Below are 23,764 nucleotides of genomic sequence, written 5' to 3'. Positions count from 1 at the left end.
AAGTAACTAGATTTTTTCCACTTACCTTTAACTTCTCAAAACAACCTTCCAGCAGCCATTTCTGTTATTAAAGCCAACATTCCAGATATTTTTTGAGTGCTTTGGTTTCCATGTTTTAAAATCCCTGTAGAATAAGGTTACCAGATTCTTTTCAATGAATCCGGGGACACTTTCCAACTTCAGTAGGAATGATAGGATTTTGTCAGGGGACTGATTTGTAAATCCGAGGACTGTCCCTGGGAAACGGGGACATCTGGTAACCTTACTGTAGAAGCAGCTCAGGCCTACATTTTAGATTTATATGGCATGGGTTGCTGGTGCTGCTTTTAATATGGAAAGTGGTCTAAATTATTTGAGCTGCCTGGCTTGGATATTAGCCCATTCCCTTTGGGCTTCATTGCTATCTTCTGCTCACTTCCAATTCATTTGGATTCTGACCAGGGGTGCCAACTTGAATAAAAGATTGGGGGACAGGGAAGCTAAGCCCCACACCACATAATTGATCATATGGTGTAGTGCATGCACACCATTTGAATGACAATGCCCATCAACTTTGGAGGGGCCCAGCCCCCTCAGATATTTATTGGGGAAGGGGCAAAGACTGCTTTGCCCCTAGGAGCAGGTTTCTATGATTCCAGGTGATTATAGACTCTTATACATCTCCCTGAATGGAGGAATTGCTGCAAAAAGTTGTTTCAGTTGGACTTTTCCCTTCTCATGCATAAACTTGAGCAAGCCAAACATATTGTCAGACAGAGATTAATGGATGTTGATCTATAAGAGCATTATAGTGTGTCTCGGGGACCTTGTTCACCCATCTCTTGGTTTGCCAGGTTCCAGTCCTAAGTATGACACGACTTATTTGACTTGGCTATCCATTTCTAGAAAAGCCTTTTCTTTGGCACATTTTAATGCCTAACCTTCAAAACTTTTAGATGGGAGATGTAATAAAATCCCTCTAGGGCTGTGTATGGGATCCAAGATTTGCTTATCTCTGCATTAATAAATAAATAAACAAACAAACCCAGTTGCTCTGTGCCATGTCTGCTTTGATCTGTGTATGGGTTGTGAAACACTGTAAAATGAGGCACAGTCTTCCCCACACTATAAAGGGGAAATTTAAACGAAACAAAGCTCTTTGTTTCTCTTTGGACCAAAATGGATGAAATTTTCAGGGACTGAAGCTCCTATAGAACAAATTAAACTAGCCAAATTACAGGGACTGTTTGTGGGGAGAGTAAAAGGAAAGTAGAAGGTCTAATGAGATGCTAGGCATTGGACAAAGACTCCCTGACTGGTGAATTCCATAACAGGCTGCCTATTTTATTGGGGGAGCCATGCTCTAAACCAGCCGGGAAAAGTTCAGTTCGCACTTCCACTTAAAAGTTCAGAGGGACCAGCCATCCTCTCTACTGAAATCAAGAGGCAACCAAGTCGGGTGTACATGTAAACTTTGCAGCTTCACACAGACTTTTCTAGTGCTAGGTATTAGGCAACATTTTGGGTAGTTTCACTTCTTGCAAAACTCATGGACCTCAGGAAACATAGAGATATTTAGGAAAACAGAGAGATATAGACAGAAAGAATTAGAAACAAAGAATTAGAATTAGAAACAACAGAGCAACATGAAGCTTTTTCTGCGCTCTGATCTAGCTTGAGATAGGAATTAATGTTGTGGCTTCAACAAAGGAAGGTGCTTATCTGTTTGCTTTGTAACACACACACACACCCCGTAAAAACTAATTAAAAAACAAACAAAATAAAGGATTCCCTAATTACCTTGATTTGCCTTGAGATTTGACCCACACGCAGAGGTGATGCATGCGCCTAACACATACTGTCATAGAATCATAGACCCTTAGAGTTGGAAGGAACCCAAGGGTCATCTAGTCCAACCTCCTTCAGTGCAGGAATCTCAGCTAAAGCATCCTTTAGTAGCAAAGGATGTCCTTTAATAGCAAAGAGGTGGAGTCAGTACCACGTTATTTTAAAATGTACTTTTTATCAGAGGTCTAAATAAGCTCTGAAGTACCTCATTACACAAGGGATGCGGGTGGCACTGTGGGTTAAACCACAGAGCCTAGGACTTGCTGATCAGAAGGTCGGCGGTTTGAATCCCCGCGACGGGGTGAGCTCCCGTTGCTCAGTCCCTGCTCCTGCCAACCTAGCAGTTCGAAAGCACGTCAAAGTGCAAGTAGATAAATAGGTACTGCTCCAGCGGGAAGGTAAACAACGTTTCTGTGCACTGCTCTGGTTCGCCAGAAGTGGCTTAGTCATGCTGGCCACATGACCCGGAAGCTGTACGCCGGCTCCCTTGGCCAATAAAGCGAGATGAGCGGCACAACCCCAGAGTCGGTCACGACTGGACCTAATGGTTAGGGGCCCCTTTACCTTTACCTCATTACACAGGACTTCCCAGGATGATCTTAAAGAGGCTTTCTTGATTGTTTCATTGCGTGTCGAGGTCCCCAAGCCACACCCCAAATAACTCACAACGCACACTTAATTTTTGTTTAAGGTTTTTGGCATAATTTTGGCCACAACTTTATTTAAATATAAAACCGTGAGTGGTTGTTTAGGCATTGGTTAAGACTATCTGTCCCCCCGCCTGGGGACAGAACTGACTTCTGGGCACCACCGAAAGCCAGTGCGGGAAAACAAGTCGGGGAGAAATGGAGCTGAGTCACAGACCCTCAGTTCTCACCCGCATGCTCCCCGAAGGCTTGCCGGCCCTAGTCCCATTCCAGGGATTGGACGAAAAGATGGCAAGCCCCAGGATTCCTTTAACGGAATTCCCTTTCCGCAGCAACCATGGAGGGGCAGGCCCAGCCTATCCTAACCCCTCCTCCAACCAATTTATAACCAATGCCTAACCGCAACCTTACAAGTTGTGACGATTTGCTATGCAGTAGGCAAAAACCAAATGGCCCAGATGGACAAAATTCCTACCAGGCCCCTGCCCCAACAGCAGACGACCCCATGACAGGCATAGCAAGGTCAATGCAACAACCCCTTACTCAAGGGCAGGTGGGCGGGTGATCCGTTGCACGCAGCAAAGAGAAAGCTCCAGGCTACGTGCAGAGTATTTAAACATTTTACCCCTCCCACCAAAATTGCAACATAACTTTTACCCCAGCAACCCAGTGAACCAATCGCTGCCCCAGGCCATCTTTAGAGACCCTGCCTGGTAACAGAGGGGTGGCTCGGCAGACCCCACCACAACACGTGCTCTCCATGAAGGAGAACACGCTTTAGAGGACTTTAACTTTTTAATTACTAAGCAATTGAACATTACTAAGCATTACAATTATCCTTGGACAATGTGTGTTGGCTTTCTAAATTTCCTTTCTTTTAACGAATTTATGTATTTTATATTCTGGACATTTTGGAATGTTTTTTTATTTCTGTTTGGTGGACCATAAATAAATTATATTTATATTCATAAAAATATAAGCTGAAACTAGGCTGGACAACTACTAGACAACTGAAACTACTAGACAAGGTAACTGCTCATGAAGGCTCAGTTATAAATGGTTGTATTATATACCACAGGCAGTGGTATTAATTTTTCCATATTCAGCTAGCATTTTCATTAATATTCAGAAATTTTACTAGAAAGTGTTCAACAATTAGAATAACAGAATGACACCCAGCAATCTGGAACCAGCACTTACACAAGCAAACTCAGTTAAGCCCAAAGGCCTTCTTCATAAACCAGGTTTTGGCATAGAAACTGAAAGTATATAGTGATGGGGTTTGGCAGGTTTCCTAGTGAAGGCATTCCACAAACTTGGCACCACCACTGAGAAGACATGTGTTTCCTAATAGACATATAGATCGGGACCTTAGCTGTTGAATGGAATATGTGAGGGAGTATTTACAAGAGAACTAATCCCGCAGAGTGACCTCTCTAAAGTTATCCTTGAACATGGGCCCCAAAGCGCCATTCATTTTCATGGACAGCTATAAATTGCATTTAAATTATTGCTTTATGCATATTTTGCTGCTTCAGCTATAATAAAATACAAAATTGTGCTTAAATGACATACACCAAAGTGAGGGAAAATATATACAGGCTTAACTGTTCAGGTATTTAATCGATCTTTTGCACCTTCCATTTAAATCATATTTATAAAATTGCTTTCTCCCGTACGTTGTACTGATACTTGGAAAGTCTTAACTTCTTCTTCTTGTTGTTCTGAAGGTGACAGACAGCTCTCAGCCTCCACATACTTTTCATCTGTGAGCAACAATGTTGAAACCCATGCATCTTAAAACATCCTGTGGTGCCATCTCCCTTATATAATTTGTTGAGAATGCAACAATTCTATCTTGCTCCTTTTTTCATATTTTCTGTAACAGAATGTAAGACATTTTTGTTGTGTAGGAAGGCTGTGTCTTCATATTGTTATGCCATGCATATCCTTTATTTCCTTTTGTTGTTCATCATTCTCTCCCCATCCCTGTTTTATATGACATTTCTGAGATGGTACCCATAGCAACACCCACTAGTAGGGATGAGACTCTGAAGCTGTTTTAGTCATCCCCATAGCTGAGCACTGACAATGCCAGTCATTAATCTAGCGGCGTCTGCCTACTCAGATCTGTACAGTTCCTTGTCTGGTCTTTCCCCCCCTCCAGCAAGTAACCACCTAGTGCACAGAGATCCAGAGACTTGCAGTTAATGATTTGTCACTTATTCAGAATAGCTCCAGTTGGCAGCTATGCTAGCCATCCGCTATGGCACAGCCACACTGTATTATGATACAATTAGGTATCTCTTGGACTTCAAGATGGGTACCTGATATTTCCAGTTAATCAGTAGGGTTTTTTTGTGTATGTGTGTGTGTTTTTTAAGTGACTACATACTTTAGATGTAGAGTAAGCTCCACAAAGGACTTAAGGAAAATGGATTTCAGTGTTCCTGTTGCGGTGGTGCTGTGTGGCTGTATCCCAAATGAGTTTAGATACTTTGCACACCCAATTCCAAACACTCTTCAGCTTTAAAGCCCAAACTTGTCATATTTGTCACCTGTGTGGCCAGACTAAAAGAAATGGTTGGATTTTCTTTGAGATATGCATTCAGCATGATGAGGAGCTAAACTAGCAAAGGAAACCGTCAACTTCTGGAAACACTGATACTATTTTATACAAGTCAACAGTGCTGAACTGATAGCTATTTCTCAGCTGTTTCACCCACCTTGAAATCAGTTCCTTTGTTTTGCTAATACCTTGGAGTGAGGCAAACTTTTTTTGGCTGGGGGCGGGGGGAACTCGAGAAGATGCCATTTTCTTTTCCTCAGGGAGCCCTGTTCAGAGGTGTGTTTCTTAATCTTGGAGAATACAAAATGGCTGTTACCATTTTAAAAAAAAAATCTCTTGCCACACCATGACGACTGCAATTATAATGGACAGCAATTGAATAGCTACAGAGAAACACACATTTTTACTGAACGGACAAATCATTCACCCACCACCTCATTTTATTTGAGAGGTGCAATGTTAAAAACCCTTCAAAATGAAAGGTAGTGACTGAAAAACGTTACAGTGTGATGTTGCATGCACGTCTATTTTTAATTATGAGCTAGTGGGGGAAAATAGACCTTATTTTCAAAATATTTAAAATATAATAAAGGTACCCCTGACCACAAGGTCCAGTCGCGGACGACTCTGGGGTTGTGCACTCATCTCACTCCATAGGCAGAGGGAGCCGGCGTTTGTCTGCAGACAGCTTCCGTGTCATGTGGCCAGCATGACTAAGCCGCTTCTGGCGAACCAGAGCAGTGCATGGAAACACTGTTTACCTTCCCGCCGGAGTGGTACCTATTTATCTGCTTGCACTTGACGTGCTTTCAAACTGCTAGGTAGGCAGAAGCTGGGATCGAACAACAGGAGCTCACCCCGTCACGGGGATTTGAACTGCTGACCTTCCGATCAGCAAGCCCTAGGCTCTGTGGTTTAGACCACAGTGCCACCCGCATCCCTTAAAATATAATGATGCCTTGCAAAAACAAAAACAAAAAATCAAATATGCTTTACTCAGAGGTTTGAAAAACTTATGCTGTTGGGGTGGGAGGGATAAGGGATCAGACATTAACAGTGCAGGCCTATGAGTGTGCATTTTTGAATCAGGTTAGCCAGAGGGATTTGTATGCTGTCGAGGGATTCTTGTTGTTGTCTTATTAGGCTGTGTATGTGATAAAGGGGAACCAATGGTATGCTTATTTGTATAACATTATTCTTGTTTGTTTGCCAACAAAGGTCCGTATAGTAAAAGCTATGGTTTTCCCAGTAGTGATGTATGGAAGTGAGAGCTGGACCATAAAGAAGGCTGATCGCCGAAGAATTGATGCTTTTGAATTATGGTGCTGGAGGAGACTCTTGAGAGTCCCACAGACTGCAAGAACAAACCTCTCCATTCTTAAGGAAATCAGGCCTGAATGCTCACTGGAAGGACAAATCCTGAAGCTGAGGCTCCAATACTTTGGCCACCTCATGAGAAGAGAAGACTCCCTGGAAAAGACCCTGATGTTGGGAAAGATGGAGGGCACAAGGAGAAGGGGACGACAGAGGACAAGATGGTTGAACAGTATTCTCGAAGCTACTAGTATGAGTTTGACCAAACTGCAGGAGGCAGTAGAAGACAGGAATGCCTGGTGTGCTCTGGTCCATGGGGTCATGAAGAGTCGGACACAACTAAACAACTAAACAACAGCAACAATTCTTGCTTGTAAAATTCAATAAAAACAAAAATAAAAAACAGTGTGTGTCTATGCATATCTACCCATGAGTTCAAATGAGACTTACTCCCAAGTTAATGTGCTGTGAAAAATCAGCAAAATGAATTGGAGTAGCAGCCTCCTTCTTGCCAGCCCTATAAATCAGTAAAAGTAAGAAAAGAAAGGAGAATATTTTTATAAATATTTATTATCTGTAAAGGGAATATTTGTATTAGTTAATACTTTGTTATCCCTTTGGATCTACACTGTTTCTTTATATTTTTGCATTGCTGGGTTGTGGCGCTTTATGGTTTAAATTTTTGATTCTTTCTTTCTTTTTGTTATGTTTTTACTTTTCAATTAAAAAAAAGAAGGGGGGAGAAGGGGTGCAGGTCTGTTTCCTTTGGCTCAACTTGCTGGTTCTTCCCTCCATGAGACTATTATATCACTTTAACCCATTTTCAGTTCTTTCAGGGAAAGTACCAACTGTGTCAATTTTTGAATGACAAAATGGTGTAAAAAATACAAAAGCAAGCAAATCCAACTCAATGACCAGGGAGTATGTGTGTGTGTGTGTTTAAAAATGGCATGTGCAATGCCTTAAGAGGCAAACTTCCATTAATGGAAGCCCTACAATAATGTCTCCAGTTGAAGCTGGCATTCAGAATCAAGTGTATTCTTATGATCTAGCCTGTTCTTGTGGGCATTCCATTTCAGAGTGTCTTAATGCCCACAGCTGTTTCACTTAATGGGGACAATATCTAAAGTATCAGCTTTATTTAATTGAATGGGAAACTCCCATAAGAGTGCTGTGAGTGCATGGCAGGAAACAGGGGTTTTGGATCACGTCAAAACACTTGGCCCATTAGGCGCAGCTCTACCATTAGACAGCTAACTTGGGTGCCGTGAAAGAAGAGCAAATGGTTGATTTTGTTGTTGTTTGTTGTTGTATTTTTACTGTATGGGAGTTGGGAAGTATATGTGGGATTTTTCTGCCTCAGGGGAGAAAATAACTTGGCTAACTTTGAGCACTTCTTGAGAGGCAAAGGAAGAGGCATTTGTTGCTTGACCTCAGGCAGGAAAATGTCTCCAGCTGCCCTGCATTGGTGAAAAGCGGCAGATCTGGGTATTGAACAAAGTACTTTATGCATGTCTTAAAATACAATTCATTCTCTCTGTCAAGGAGGATTCCACTGCTGCAGATCCACTGGAAACACTCCTGATCAATATTGACCAATTTACATGGAAATCTATAAGCAAAAGACTGACTTATAAAGCAAAAATGAACTTCCTTTAATATATAACTCTATCCAATATTTGATCTTAAATTAGTTCTAAATTCTCAGCAAATTAGAAGATTACATCCACATTAATCCAAATTAAGTCATCATGATTAATGAAATTTCAAATACCAATAGAATTAACTATAATTAGTAACTTTTGTAAAGCGTTGCTGAATTAAATCTCTTGGGCAATAGATTTCCCACCCCGACCCCAGCATTGACAGTAAATTCAGTACATATTTAATTATATGGAAAAAGTAATAAGTATGCTATACACACTTTATAGGACTATCCAAGTATGCTAATGAAGCTGGGAAGAGTGTTTGGAAGTCAAGAAATTGGTTCAAGAATACTTGAAATGAGTGCATGTGGAATCTATCCCTAAGGTATCACAGTAGGTATGTGTAACGCCTAAAGCTATGGGTCACAGAGAAGTATAGCCACTCAATCTGCTGCTTCATGTATGCTGACATATAGTCCCCCCCCCCCATAATCTAGGATGCTAAATCATGCTATAATGAAGTACTGAATTACTGAGGCTTTTCCAATTTCCACCGAAATGGACTTTAATTCAAAACTATGCCCAGTTAATTAAACTTTCCCCATGATCTAATTTGCTCTAATTATTTCTATAAATTGAAATGAAACTGGGGTTGTATAAAATTACCCTAAATTGGAGCCAGTCTCCAGTTAGAGGAGAGTTTTTGAAAGAGGGGGAGAGAAGCTACAATGAGTGAAAGAACAGAAAGTGTGGGTACTCAAGCGCATAATGCTTGCTGATAGTTTGAACAAAGCTAAACACAAAATTTAACTTTTATAACTTGAATTTGAAATTGTCCAATCTCATTCCATTTATTTATTTATTTGAACAGTTAGCTCTCCCTACCTTGAGGGCTAGGTACAGGGAGTAATAAAATTAAAAAGCAAATGTAAAAGATTCCATTAAGCTTCAAATAAAATCTAATTAAGGAGATTAAAAATATAGCAAATGCTAACAACTTCAACACCGGCCGTGAAAGACCTGTTTTAGAAAGTGGTTCGAGCACTGGCAGATTTCCAAGGAAAGAGAGAGCCATCATTGTGGTGAAGCCAAAAGGCTGCCTTCTTGTACACACTTACTTGGAAGAACATCCATAGAATTCAGTGGGACTTACTTCTGAACAAACAAATATAGGATTTTTTTCTCAGCAATATTTATACAATAAAATATTCAATACCATGTATAACACAATAAACCAAACAAGAAAGGAAAACATTCAAGCAGCAGATTACTAAGGATAGCAGAACTTCATTTTAAAGAACGCTGGTTAATTATCAATACAGTCTCATGCAAGTCTGAGAAAACACAATGCTTCAAGGAACCTGCAAGGAGATGGAACACCATTTCCCCCAACAACATAGGGCCAAACTAGATTTATAAGAGGGACAGAGCTGTCACCTCTCCATGACTTTTCCACCATTCTACTCAGTCCCATTGTCTAAAGACTCATGAGACTACCACCATGCTGAAGGTCAGCAGGTCAGATTTTGGTCAGTGTCTGGATGGAGGACCTCTTGGGAGCAATCTGTGAACCATTTTAGGTTCCATAATGGAAGAAAGATGGGATATCATTGAAAGGGAAACAATATAGGGAAGAAAGTAAAGTCTTACACACCAGCCTCTCACACCAGCATCGATGTTCCAGAATGTATTACTCTTCTGTTTTTAGATCTTTGGAGACAAGTGTGTTGGTTATTGTTCTGTGTGTAAAAATCTTTTAAATAAAAACCTTTTTTCAAAAAAAGAAGAAGGGGGAAGAAGGAAGAATGCATTACCCTAATTCTACTGACTGCAATGAAGTTTTCAAGCACAATCTTAAGACCTTAGCTGGAGGCAAACAATTCAATCCTTTGTGATTCTCTCGATTGATAGAAAATATGTTTCCTAAGCAACAAGATGCCATAACACATATTCACATGAATTACTGTAAAATCAAAGTACACGAAAAATTAAAAACATATACTTCTTTGTCTCTTTATCTCACAGCACTCTTTGTCTCATGCTCACAATTGCTCTGCAAGACTACAGAATGCATGAGTATTTGAAGAGGTAAAAGAAAATAGGCTACCATGTGAATTTAAGAAACACCCAAGTTCAATCTGATGGCATAGCAAGAGTTTCAACATAAGCTCCCTGACCTTCCTTTTCCACTGATTCCAACCTTGACCCAAAGGGACTCTATCCCTTGGGACTGAGGGATATGTTATTGCTTGTTATTTCATTACAAGGTTCCTGCTGAGTAGAGACAGCCAAGCGAATTAATTAAATTAAGTGTGCCTTGTAATAGAGGTTTGCAGCCTATTGGAGGGAGTGTGACTTGCAGTTTATTGGTGTGAGTTGATACTGATAGACATATGTCATTGTGTTCAAAATGTACTATATTTAAATGCATGCACTTTCTTGGCTCATGCAATCCCACTGGATATTAGTTTTGTTGAACCAGAATAATTGCAGCATAAATGTATAATCTAAATGCTATGGATTTTCTTTGTCCCTGCCTCACTGAAAGTGATGGATTGAGACAAACAGTGGCTTCCAAATATAGTTTTGAGAGGTGCCTGTCCTTGTACCAGCCAATCAATGAACGCATTCTTTCAAAGTGAGCAACTATGCACACATATGCCTGAAGTCCTGTAGCAAATCTTCTGATTTAATAGTATACGCTTCCAAACCATAGAAGGGCAATCATTTTCCCCCCATTTATTTATCAAAGGAATGTGTATACCACTTTTTATTTTTGAGAATAAAACCAACTCAATAACACAAAATTAAATATCAGTCAAAATAAAATAATGTTAAAATATCAGTCACGGTAACCAGGAATGGCAGGAATTGGTATTAATGGTTGGGGAAATTCCTGGGTAAAAAGATATTTTTTCAACTGTTATGGAAGCAACCAAATTCACGCACATATGAAGACTGATAGCCTGGGCTCTTCTTTCTCACCTTCTTCCCTAAATGGCCTCTGTCCAGTATACCTGAAGGAGCGTCTCCACCTCCATCGTTCTACCCGGACACTGAGGTCCAGCACCGAGGGCCTTCTGGCGGTTCCCTCACTGTGAGAAGTGAGGTTACAGGGAACCAGGCAGAGGGCCTTCTCAGTAGTGGCACCTGCCCTGTGGAACGCCCTCCCATCAGATGTCAAAGGAAATAAGCAACTATTCTACTTTTAAAAGGCATCTGAAGGCAGCCCTGTTTAGGGAAGTTTTTAATGTTTAATGCTGTTTTGTTTTTTTAATACAGTGGTACCTCAGGTTACATATGCTTCAGGTTACATACGCTTCAGGTTGCAGACTCCGCTAACCCAGAAACAGTGCTTCAGATTAAGAACTTTGCTTCAGGATAAGAACAGAAATCGTGCTCCGGCGGTGCGGCGGCAGCAGGAGGCCCCATTAACTAAAGTGGTGCTTCAGGTTAAGAAGTTTCAGATTAAGAATGGACCTCCAGAACGAATTAAGTACTTAATCCGAGGTACCACTGTATTCGATTGGGAGCCGCCCAGAGTAGCTGGGGAAACCGAACCAGATGGGCAGGGCATAAATCTATTATTATTATTATTATTATTATTATTATTATTATTATTATTCCTTCTTATTGCTCAGTTAATGCTTCTCTACTTCCAACTGCCTTCCTTAGTCATAAAGAATAAGATTATCAATGGCTACCAGCCATGATAGTTACCATATTTTTCCGTCTATAAGACGCCCCCATGTATAAGACGTCCCCTATTTTTGAGGACTCGGATTTAAGAAAATGGAGGGAGTCACTAATCATGCATAAGACGCCCCATAATTTTTGACATTCTTTTAAAGGGGAAAAAACCTAGTCTTATACATGGAAAAATACGGTATGTTCTACCTGCGCTGTTGGAAGGAATGTGCCTCTGAATATCACAATTTCTGGGAATCACAATTGGGGAGAGAAATAATAAGTGGTCTTGCTTACCTAATTGCCTATCAACCAGTTTATCACCCAAGACTGAAGGGCATGTCCTCCAGTCACCTATTTTATAGCCAAGACCAACAGTAAAGTGAGATTTGTCTGCATAAAATAACTCAACTAATAACCACCAGGTAGGCATGCCCTTCCAGGCACCCAATGTTTGGTCGGCTCTTGTCTAACTTTCAAAAGTCTTAAAGGAACTTGGAAACAGTAAAAGGTCAGAAAATGTCCTCATTACAAATAGATGGGCATCGTGTCACTACCAGTAACAGTTGCAGTTACAGAGTAACTACAGATAATTACAATCATTTAATTCAAAAGTCCCAAGTCACTTCATGCAGAACGCGAGTCATTTATCATTATTGACCTTAGTTGAAACAAATCTACCAAATCAATAAGGGTTTCAAATATCCATTAGATGAGGCAGTGATTGGTTACAAATGATAAGCACTTCATATATATACCTATATTAATAGGGGGAAAGCTGTCCTGGATGTTTTGGATTAATGAAGAAGAGTTGGTTCTTGGTAGTGACAGTTAAATAAAATAGAGTTGACCTTAATTCTCCTCTAATTAACATTAAGAAAAACTGGTTGTTTTCAGTGAGTCCTATTAACTACTGAAACATAGGTAATTAAAAAAAAACCTATTGTGCTATAGAAGTGAAAATTTAATACTTTACCCCTGTTCCAAACACAATGGTCTCAATCCAACAAGGGTAAATGGGTGTGGGGTGTGCTTTTCAATACAAGGCTGAAAGGTTCGACCCATGAGCCAGAGAGAGAGCAGACCACATATTTAAAGGAAGCGAACGGGAAGCAGAGGATTCAGATTTCTCTCTCCCCAACAAAAATCATTAAAGGCAGTGTACTGTATCTAACTGAGTCCCTTCCGTCACAGAAATCTCTTCAACCCTGCAAAAACTTCTGTGAATGTAAGCGTGGAAGGAGATTTTTGCTGGTTTCCACTGGAACATGATTGGAGGAACGGTACTGGATACAACCCAATCTGACCAATGTTATACATGTCCTGTTTTGGAAGCTGCATTACAGTTTTTAGGTCAGAAAACCCATATGCAGTTCCCATTTTTTAGTGGTGAATTTGCTTTCGTCTTCTGGCTGGGAGGCCATTGCTCTGACATCCTTAGAAGTCTTCTGGGACAAATTTTGAGCACTTCAGTAATAAAACCTCACTCATATTCTGATAGAATTTGATGCTACAGAGCAAGTCCTTTAGAAGCATTCAGAGTGACTGTCTGTTTATCTGAGCTGGATCATTTTTGAGGATGCGGACAAGGTGCTTGCAGCGATGCAGTCAAGCTCCTGTATTCTTCACTCTTGCTCAACTTGACTTCTTAGAGCTAGTCAAAGGATTGCCTGGGTAGGTCAAGGGAGTGATTAATGCTTCATTGGAGCATGAGGAGGCTAGATGAGGAGGGCAAAAAGTTGTCTGAATCCTTCTGGGGCTGAATTTCTTGGGTTCAAGAGGTGAGGAGATGGCTTGCTCTGGACCAGGTTACAGAAGGAATAGGCCCATAGATTGGGAATACTAATGGGTCCAACATTGCCTCTGGAGGCTCATGAGACCTCGGTGGCTAGGAATGTCTGGCTAGGAATATGACCCTTTCGAGAGATGATTCAGCCATCGTACTCCATGCTTTAGTAACTTCCAGACTGGCTTATTGTGACATGCTCTACATGGGTCTGCCCTCGAAGAAAACTCGGAAACTTCAACTGGTCCAAAATGCAGCATCCAGATTACTGGCTGGGGTTCCACTTAGAACTCACATAACCTCTATTTTAAAACAGCTGCATTGGTTGCCGAGTTTGTTTCCAGCCTCAATTCAAGGTGCTCACATTAGTGTTTAAAGCCCTGTAAACAAATGAGGCCCAGTTTCATAAAGACTTCTGCTTGCCAGATGGAATAGTACTCCTCCTCTCTCCCTCTCCTGTTCTGCTACCACCCCCCAGAAACCCTGGTCAATTTCCAAGGTGTGGGGGCATGCAGGACATGCTGAATAGGGAAAGCTAAAAAGAAAAGAAAAAAACTAACCTCTTTCTCTCCTTGGCCCCAATCTGTGGGCCCTGCTGTGCATCTGCATCTGGGTACCAGTTTCCTCCCCACCTGCATCCTGATAGCCAAATTGACAATGTCACAGTGGCACCTTTGCAGAAGTAGTTTGGGTGATCAAGCGCAAAACAGAACAGCTCTCCTGCAACTTTGAAAACTTGTTATGCAAGCTACACCTGCTGAATTCCTCTTTTCTACACAACTGTTAAAAGGGAAGGAGCCATGTTGTCTTTTGCAACCATACAAATGGGGTCTTCAAAGCTTCAAGATAAGCTCCCTATCATGCTAAAGAAGCACAGGGATTTTTATTTTTATTTTAAAAAAGATTTGCAATTAAATGTTAACCAGTCTCTGTTGCATATAATAAAACTGTTTAATAAAAACAAATCACTATCTTTTTGTCCTGATAGCTGCTTTCCCAGAAAATTTATTTTGTGGCCAGCCTTATTCCCCAGAGAGTGTGAAATGACATAGGATATTAAATACCAACACATGTATCACAGAAAATATAAATTTAATACTGTGATCAGTGTCTAAAATAGGAGGAACAGAAGGGAGGGGGCACTTGAGTATGTAAATAAAGCAGTATCACAATGCAACAGAACCTTTTCGACAATGAGCTTTAATCCAAGCAGCTAGACGACAATACAATCTAAGTCCGTATGACATAAATGTGATTGATGTCTTCCTCCTACAGCATGCCCTGGGAGCTCAGAAAGAGGCAGTAGTAATAGCAACACAACTCAATGGTAAATCACACCATTAGTAGTTAATAAATGCATGTATTTCTCAAGGCAGCCATGTAAAACCAGTACACAGCCTATTATTCCAATGCCTGTAAGCTTTAATTACAACCTTATTAAAGTACATTGTGCTAATGATTCTTTCAAATTCTCTGATTTTTTCCTACTGGCAATTCTATAAAAGGGAACCCTGGATTGCAAAGTTTGTGTTTTGAGCCAGGAGGTAAGTTACAAAGAAAAGCAGGGAAATCCAAAGAGTATTAAAATAATCTTAGTTTAAACATGACAGCACCCAAGTGGAAGTAACAATTGATGTACTGATTCTTGTACATCTTCCCACTCTAAAGTTGCAGTCCTAAACAAACTTACAGTCGTACCTTGGTTCTTGAATGGAATCCATTCCAGAAGTCCGTTCGATTCTGAAAACATTTGAAAACCAAGATGCGGCTTCTGATTGGCTGCAGGAACCTCCTGCACTCGATTGGAAGCCATGGAAGTAGTGTCAGACATTTGGGTTCCAAAGAACTTTCGCAAGCCGGAACACTCACTTCTGGGTTTGCAGTGTTCAGGAGCCAAGACATTCGAGTTGCAAGGCGTTTGACAACCAAGGTAAGGCTGTACTAAAGAGGAAAGCTCTTGAACATAACTGGAAACTTCTGAATAAACATATAGGGAGCAGTGGTCTATGTTGTGGGGTAGGTCCATTAGGTTGGAAGCTGGGACAAAGAAACAGGAGCTCACCGTGTCATGTGGATTCGAAATGCCAACCTTCCAATTGGCATGCCCTAGAGGCTCAGTGATTTAGACCACAGCACCACCCACATCTCACACAGTGTTGAATTAGGGTTTAAAACCCCAAATAAACATGGGAGAAGAAGACATATGTAGGCTGCCCATGTGCATCTCTTCCACCACTGCTCACCACCCAGCAGCCCCCCTTGACATGCCCAGATCACTCAGGGTGGACCTGATCTGACCCAGGGTAATCTGGGGCTTCCTGAACTCATTCTAGCTAAACCCTAGGTCAAACCAAATTGGCCTAAATTGATTCAAGGCCCATTTGGAGTTACCACATAGTCTTACTAGAAAGTGTGGATCATTTTCACTGTATAGTTTAATCACTACTCGGTACTAGAATTAGTTGTATTTGTTATTGTCTGCTGACTGGTGTGTCTTCTAAGGCTTCCATGACAGAAATGCCATGTATATCTTTTTCAAAGATACATATATTGCAATTTCTTCATATATTTGTTCAGAGGGGACAAAAGGAGTAGAAGCAGTCCAAATAACTGCCAACAAAATAAGCCTAGACTGTGCATAGATGTTTAATTTCCCAGTGCCTATTTCTGACTCAAAAATAGTTTCCTCCTCAGCAGACGTTCCACCGATTTCTCCTTTTCACACTTATCTGTCTTAAAAATTTCTGCCGTGTCTCTGTACTATTGGCCCCTTTGCGCTCTCCTTAATAAAGGACTGTTATAATGTATATCCCCTTTAGAATTAGTTTGACCAGTAGCAGAATGTTATGAATTTTGAAAATGCTGTCAGTTGGGATTGGTTGCATTTACCAATTTAAAATGAGTTTTGTTTCAAAGCACTTTGCCTGCCATCCAAGGTAATTGGAAAGCAAGTTTGAAAAATCTTCTAATGTGCTTTTTAAAATGGACCAAGGCTACAGAGGCAGCCTCTTAGACAAAATATAATTAATTTCTATCTGTCTAACCTGATCAGTGCAGGCTGACAGTCCCTCTGTATTCCTTATTTTTAATGTATGTGTATTTTTTTCCAATAGACTACATCTTCCTTTCATCTGCCTCTTTTCCTTCGGTAAATTGGCATTTTCTGTCTTCTAGGAATCTCATTACCATCTAGTGATTCTCCATTTCTTCATAATAAAGGTGCCCAACTTATGTGCCCAAAAGAAATGTAAATATGTATTTTTCTTTACCAAAGCTTTATTCCCCATGCCTTTTGTGAACTGATGACACATGCCATTAGTGTTCTGAAATCATTCTAAACACCCAATAAGAGAACAGTCTATCCCTCTTGTAAAAGTTTCTGCATATGCAGCACTCTGCTTTCAGTACTGAATACTCAACAGAATACTCATACATGAGTCTACATTCTCGGGAACTACATTACATACTTTTGGAGGGGTTATATTTCCTCATATGGATATTATTATTTGTCTGGGGTAGGGGTGGAAGGGTCTCCCAAAAAGAGGACTTCTTTTAGTGAAGCCACGCGAAGGTTTCTCTCAGCATTTTAGAAAAGAAAACCAAGGTCCAACTGTGGTTGAACAGATTTGTCAATTTCAGCTTGTCTCAGTTTCTCATATCTTTCCAATCTGAAGTTCAAGTCTCCACATTTCTGTATCAGTTTGCAATTTTTGGGGGCAGGTGGGCAGGGGAATACCTTCTTAAAAATTCATCAGCATTTCAGTGCGCTTTTTCATAATTTACACAGTTTGGGAAGCAATTCCTCCTTATACAATGACTTAATATTTTCCCCCTAATATATGGATTTTTTAATGCACAGTTTCCCCTAATAAACATATTTTTGTACATGCCTACTTGGTTGGAAAACAGCATCACAAAATTTGGAAAAATGAAGATATCAGAAGTTTGCATTAAAATACAAAACAAATTTCACTTCTTCCCCATTGCTAGTCCAAATCACATGTGTGTATGTGTGTGTTTGTTTTGAAAAGTGTGATATTCATACTTTTTTAAAAAAGGCTTAAGAACTCCATCCTCCCAAAGCTCACTGTTACCAACAGTCCTGTGAGAAAGAGAATCATCAGGAAGCAAGACAAACCACCATTACAACTATCCGCGGTTAACACCCCTTTCTTTCCTTCCCAAGGCCATCAGAACCTGTGCAAAAGAGAACCAGGGTCATCTTTTCTGGGAGTGGCTGTGTGATGCTACCCTGAAATACACCTGGACAAGTCACCAACAAGCTCCAGAAGGCCACTTCAAGGTAAACTGAGTAGCCAAGTGTTGCCATGTAGTATGGTTCAACTGTTACTCTACACATGTCCCATAACTGTATGTTATTTGGCTTTATTTTGAGCAAAGAGAACAGAATTGTGGTAAACCAGAGACAGCCCCATATATGGTACAATCCAGCAGTGATCTCAGCACATGCCAGCCACAGGCAGGAGACTGCACTTGGTTAACTGGCTCACAGAACCCATTGCAGCCGTGTTTTTGAACTATGCACACCCCGCAGTAGCTCGGTGTGTGCGTGCGTGTGTGTGTGTGAGAGATGCTGGCATGTCCCCACCCAAACCCAGCCTTGCTTCCCATGAAAAGGTTGCTGAGGTGACTGCAGATTTCTGCTAGGCCTGAGAAGATCCACTCTGTAAGGTCAACATAGACAGTCTCTTCTGAGGTGTTTGGTTTGCTGGGGGCTAAACAAATATATATTAAGAAGAACTAATGCTTTCCCCCCCTTCCTCTCTAAACATCACTTTTCTTTTGTGTTTAGCAGACTTTTTCAAGTGTAAGGAAGGGTAAACACACTTTAAGTGTTCCTACTCCTACAAATACTACTACTACAGTGGTGCCCCGCAAGACGAATGCCTCGTAAGACGGAAAACCCGCTAGACGAAAGGGTTTTCCGTTTTTTAGCTGCTTTGCAAGACGAATTTCCCTATGGGCTTGCTTCGCAAGACGAAAACGTCTTGTGAGTGTTCCAATTTTTTTTCGCTCCCCCCCTTTTTCTAAGCCACTAAGCCGCTAATAGCCTTTTAGCCGCTAAGCCACTAAGCCTTTAATAGCCGCTAATCCGCTAAACCGCTAATAGCGCTAATCCGCTAATAGGGTTGCTTCGCAAGACGAAAAAACCGCTAGACGAAGAGACTCACGGAACAGATTATTTTCGTCTTGCGAGGCACCACTGTACTACTAAATTATATTTAAATACCACCCTTTATATGATGATCATAGGGTGGTTTACAACATAAAAACACAAAAGACATAAATGCTAGTTTATCCGGGTTACCACACAGCTGCTTCATCTACACTATGACCACATGCACAGGTTATGATCCAGGTTTTCATGCGCATTGTCAGAGTGCACATAAGCACTCTCTATTACATCCCTACCCCGGTTCCACAATCTTTTCCTGCAACTTTCAGGTTCACAGTGATGCTCACATGCTTGATTGCACATTCTTTGAACGCGCGCAAAATGCCTGTACGGTGGTACCTCTGGCTAAGAACTTAATTCATTCCGGAGGTCCGTACTTAACCTGAAACTGTTCTTAACCTGAAGCACCACTTTAGCTAATGGGGCCTCCCACTGCCACTGCGCTGCCGTCACACAATTTCTGTTAGGATGAGAACAAAGTTCTTAACCTGAGGTACTATTTCTGGGTTAGGGGAGTCTGTAACCTGAAGCGTCTGTAACCCGAGGTACCACTTTATATTTCTAGACACACATTTGTCCACAATTGAACAGCCACTGTGGTGTAGTAGATACAGCAGTATACCTGAACTAGAGGAAACTGTTCTCAAATTATAACTTTGCCACAAGGCTGACTTCATGGCTTTGGGTAACTCACACTCTCTGCCTGTCAAGCCTACATCCTCACAGGGAATGAGTAGCCCTGTATGTGGCTCCTCCAAGCTGCTTGGGCATGGCATACAATGGTGATGAATAAATAAATTATTGTTTCACTTCTTTTCAGTGCCCAGAACTTTGCTGATGTCACACATATGATTTATGTTGTTCATTTGTACCCCAGTGGAGCCACCAAGAAGCAGGAACAATTCTGTTAAAAGTTAAAAGCCACTGTTAGAGAGAGCAAAAGTCATTTATGTATACAGAATTCCGTAATACTTTTTGTTCAGCACAGGTCTTTACTAGTGTAACTTTTAACATTCTTATATAAGAAACCAGGCGAGCCACACATTTTAAATGGCTAGACCCCTATGCTTTGCACAGCTTGTAGTAGTAAACAGCAACATAAAAGGACCCATAAATGTCAAAGCAATGTACTTCTCAATTCTCATAGTTTACCTATGAGACGAGAGCTATTTTTTCCCAGCTAAAAAATGGTAGATTTGTGTTTTCAATGGGCATTTTCCAGGTATTTTATGGAGCTTTCCCAAGTGTTTCATTGTAGGAAGGTGAAAAGTATATCAGTGATCAAGTTTTAGACAATGAATGTTGGGAGGGAAATCAATAGTCTGATTAAAAAGAAAAAGCTCAGGAGGCGCCTAAACCTAAGAAGTTGATTTCTTACCTCAGTATATCTCACTCAAAGCACCAACTGGCCTGGCCTTCAGATTTACTGGGCCATTACTCCTTGCGTGCTTTTAAATGAAGGACGGTATCAGTATGAATGAGAAGCAATTAGCACCTAGGGAGTGTGTGTCCCCTGATGTAACTCTCCAGAGAGCAACCCCTCAACTGCCACATGGAGAAATGGGATGTTTGGAGTTGAAATTCTTTCTGTAGATGATTGCCGTTCAAAGTTATTAGGAGCCTTTCAAAATTATCAGCACCTAAAACCCTGGAAATGGCATAAATGATGGTGGATAATAACCTTTTGGGGTGGGCATCAGACAAAATAAGCAGTAGAATGTCCTCATAAACCAGAAGACTCTGAGTATCCTTAGGAACTAGAGGAGAGTAAGCCATAATGAACTTCTCATATATTCTGCAGCAAGGTTCAAACATTTAACAGGCCAAATGAAACCTTCTACTTCTCCACCATATACCATATTTTTTGCTCTATAAGACTCACTTTTTCCCTCCTAAAAAAGTAAGGGGAAATGTGTGTGCGTCTTATGGAGCGAATGCAGGCTGCGCAGCTATTCCAGAAGCCAGAACAGCAAGAGGGATCGCTGCTTTCACTGCGCAGCAATCCCTCTTGCTGTTCTGGCTTCTGGGATTCAGAATTTTTTTTTTCTTGTTTTCCTCCTCCAAAAACTAGGTGCGTCTTGTGGTCTGGTGCGTCTTATAGAGCAAAGAATACGGTATACTGTATCTGTGACTAAAACATGGGAGCTCCCGACAAACATTCCTTGGACATGTGTACAATCGGGTGTCACCACAGAGCTCTCGTCTCACATGTGATGATGATTACAACTACCTACTATTACATTTTAAAACTGGCCTTCATCCCAAGGGAAGATTTTATTTGCACGGTGCAAGGGAGCACGCTTGCTCCGAGACTCTTGCCAGCCTGGTAAGTGTGCAAAATGGCCTACGGATCTACACATCTATTTGAAAAAGTCATCCAGTAGTCAAAAGAAACTGTCTTGCTTATTTATTTAATTAATAAACTTATAACAATAATATAATAATAATAATTTATTATTTGCACCCTGTCCATCTGGCTGGGTTGCCCCAGCCATTCTGGGCAGCTTTCAGCATATATAAAAATATAGAAAAAACATTAAACCTTAAAAAGTTTCCCTAAAAAGTTTCCCTATACATTCAGATGTATACTTGTATACTACTTTTTAAACTCAAGGTGTTTTGTAAGCCATACGTCAAACATATAATAAAGTACAAGACCATGAAATAATACAATATGTCAAAAGAGTATTTCAAAATGTTACCTAAAGCCAAGAAAACCAACACTTACAGAGCATAATCAGGAGAAAATTAGGGATCTCTGGAAGTGGTCCAGAGGAGAAGACAACACTTCTTGAAAGTGTTATGCAGGGCAATATGTTTCAATGAATGTGGTCCTCGCTGTACATAATAAATCCAAGTATGAGTAGGAATGTACCTGGATGTAAGAATTAGAATGTCTGCATAAAGTTGCTACAGCAAAAATAAAACACATACCTTTACTCATTTAATATTTCCATGGTGAATGCCATGCTGGTAGTTGCATTGCAAAATGCAAACATCTAATCTTTCGCCAAGATCACACGTATCAACCCAGTCCAGTGATTAAATGACTTCTTCCTGGTGAGCTAGTTTTCGTGGTAAAGATAGGAGTAAATGCATTAAGGGCCATGTATTGATTTTAATTAGAATGGGCAGTCCACCATTAATATGAGTTGTGGTGCCCCTAAAACAGTTGTCAGGGGGGGATTAATTAATTTATTGTAAATTAATATATTAATTGAGAGTGGGTAAAAGCAGTCAAGGCAAATTAATTCAGAGTGAGAGAAAAATAAAACGGGGATTGGATCAACATAAACCAGAAGAGGAAGCTCTAGCCTGTTTATCAAGACCAGAGAGTATTGAACACCATATTAAAACAGGATACCTGTTCTGATTGGGGGGAAAACAAAGCAATTATAATAAAGGCACTAAATTAAATAAGATGAAGCTATTTTCTCTTCCACAGAAGATGTGGAAAATAGGAAATAAGAGAATGTGTGTGTGTAGATAGCTAGAGAGAAAGATAGATATAGTTGGTAATTGATAAGCATGACAAACTGATCTAGAAGCCCTGTTCTGTGCCCAGTAAGCACGGGACTCCTTTGCCCAGAGGCATTGTGGTCCATAGATTGGAGCAGAATCCTGGGCAAGGTTTTGTTCAGTATCTTCTCTGTGTGATGGGCTCATGGGGAAAAGCTGTCTCATGAGCCCTTGCTGCAGAAGGGAGGGGAAAATCTATAAGGCTGCTTCCCCTGGAGCTCACAGCCATTTTGCTTTGAGAGCTTCCTGCCCGCCCCACCCTCAGGTTAGAGTCTTCACTGAGCAATTTTGGGTCGCTGGTTGACAGGGCTTGAAAGAGTTCTCTCTCTCTCCCTGATTGGCATTTGGTTTTGGGTTTTATTCCTGACTTTCCCTCAGTGAAATTATGTCTTTCCTTTGTTAGGCGGAATAACATTGTTTTTATGAGGGTGGAAATGGCATTGGTCAGGGTCAACATTGTATATCCCCCCCCCATAAGGGGCCTGAGAGGAGAATTAACCATGGCAAACGCAAGTGTGGGTTCAGTGTCTGCCTGGTTGGAATCTGCACCCTGGTGAGACCTTGCTTGCTTGGCTTGTACCACGACAAGGTTCAGCACTACTCGACTCCCGTTGTATAGGTTTAGAGTGACCCAAACCCAGAGGACACATTCCATCAACATGGGGCATGTGGAATGATGAGCTAATCCTGGGACCCAATGCCATGCCAACCCTTGCCCTGCCTGCAGCTGCTGTCAATAAAGATATGGCCAGATTTTATCTCATCACCGTTGTGCATTCTGGTTATTTTGCTGCTCTCATGGGCCACATAATGCACCTGCCTGGGCAAGGCTATCTAGAAAAGAGGCCAGCAAATTAAACCAGAGTTCTTAGAACTAAATGGATAAAATACAATGAATCAGCCAGCACAGTCCTAAATATTTGTGCCTGGTTTCCAGAGTAGATGCATTAGATATAATAGCAACACCCCTGGCAGGGAATCTAGAGCCTGTAGTAGGTCAAGAACATCTCCCAGTGTTTCTGTGAACCAGAACCTTCTACGTAAGGCCCAAGAGAACAGTCTGAGCTGATCTACACATTATTTTAAAAGCTCATATAAGTGGTCTGCTGGACCTAAAAACATAATCTGAGGCAATTTATGCAAGGCGATCCATGCAGAAGATGTACCCCAAAATGTAAAATCCCCTTTCCCAGACGTATCCACTGCAATAGCCTATGACTCCCCCTCTCATCCTCTACAATGTACACCACAAAGGCAGGCAGACCATTCAGATGAGTTGCAGATTAAGAATGGTACCCCCAGGACCAAGAGGATGCCAGTTCTGTTAATGAGCAGAATCAGATAAACTATTAGATGGAAGAAGGCTTCTTTTGGATAACAGAAGTCATGTCCAAATGAGAACAAAAAGGGGAAACAAACTTTGGCAAAGTGCCAACAACAAAAATTATTTAAATACCTCAAAAGACTGGCTAGGGAAGTGGCTGGACCTTTGGATGACAAGGGAGTCTAAGGTGTGCTAAGGGAGGATAAAGAAATTGCAGAGAAGCTAAATTTATTATTTGCATCTGTCTT

General features: G+C 41.0%; 1 protein-coding gene and 1 long non-coding RNA gene across 16 annotated transcripts in view; one reads left to right on the top strand and one right to left on the bottom strand.

The window, feature by feature from the left end:
• Positions 1-23,764, bottom strand: part of LOC309542828 — a 68,172-nt gene that overhangs the window by 24,474 nt on the left and 19,934 nt on the right. The window lies entirely within an intron of this gene.
• Positions 14,681-23,764, top strand: part of LOC309542481 (uncharacterized protein) — a 57,868-nt gene continuing 48,784 nt past the window's right edge. For 7 of the 15 annotated variants that reach the window (XR_014224246.1, XR_014224247.1, XR_014224248.1 and 4 more), the window contains exons 1-2: positions 14,681-15,406; positions 17,663-17,779. Coding sequence is in view for 4 of the 15 variants with exons in the window: in XM_082241304.1 (XP_082097430.1) it covers positions 15,239-15,406; positions 17,663-17,779 (285 nt within the window). In the remaining 11 variants the exon portion in view is untranslated. Of the gene's footprint in view, positions 15,407-16,347; positions 16,413-16,648; positions 16,724-17,662; positions 17,780-22,811; positions 22,954-23,764 lie in introns of those variants that run through there. The other 8 variants (XR_014224256.1, XR_014224249.1, XR_014224250.1 and 5 more) reach the window with 8 other exon arrangements.

This window comes from Podarcis vaucheri (assembly GCF_965113315.1).
Source record: "Podarcis vaucheri genome assembly, chromosome: 1".
Classification (NCBI taxonomy): Eukaryota; Metazoa; Chordata; class Lepidosauria; order Squamata; family Lacertidae; genus Podarcis; species Podarcis vaucheri.
This window is presented reverse-complemented; position numbering and strand designations above follow the sequence as displayed.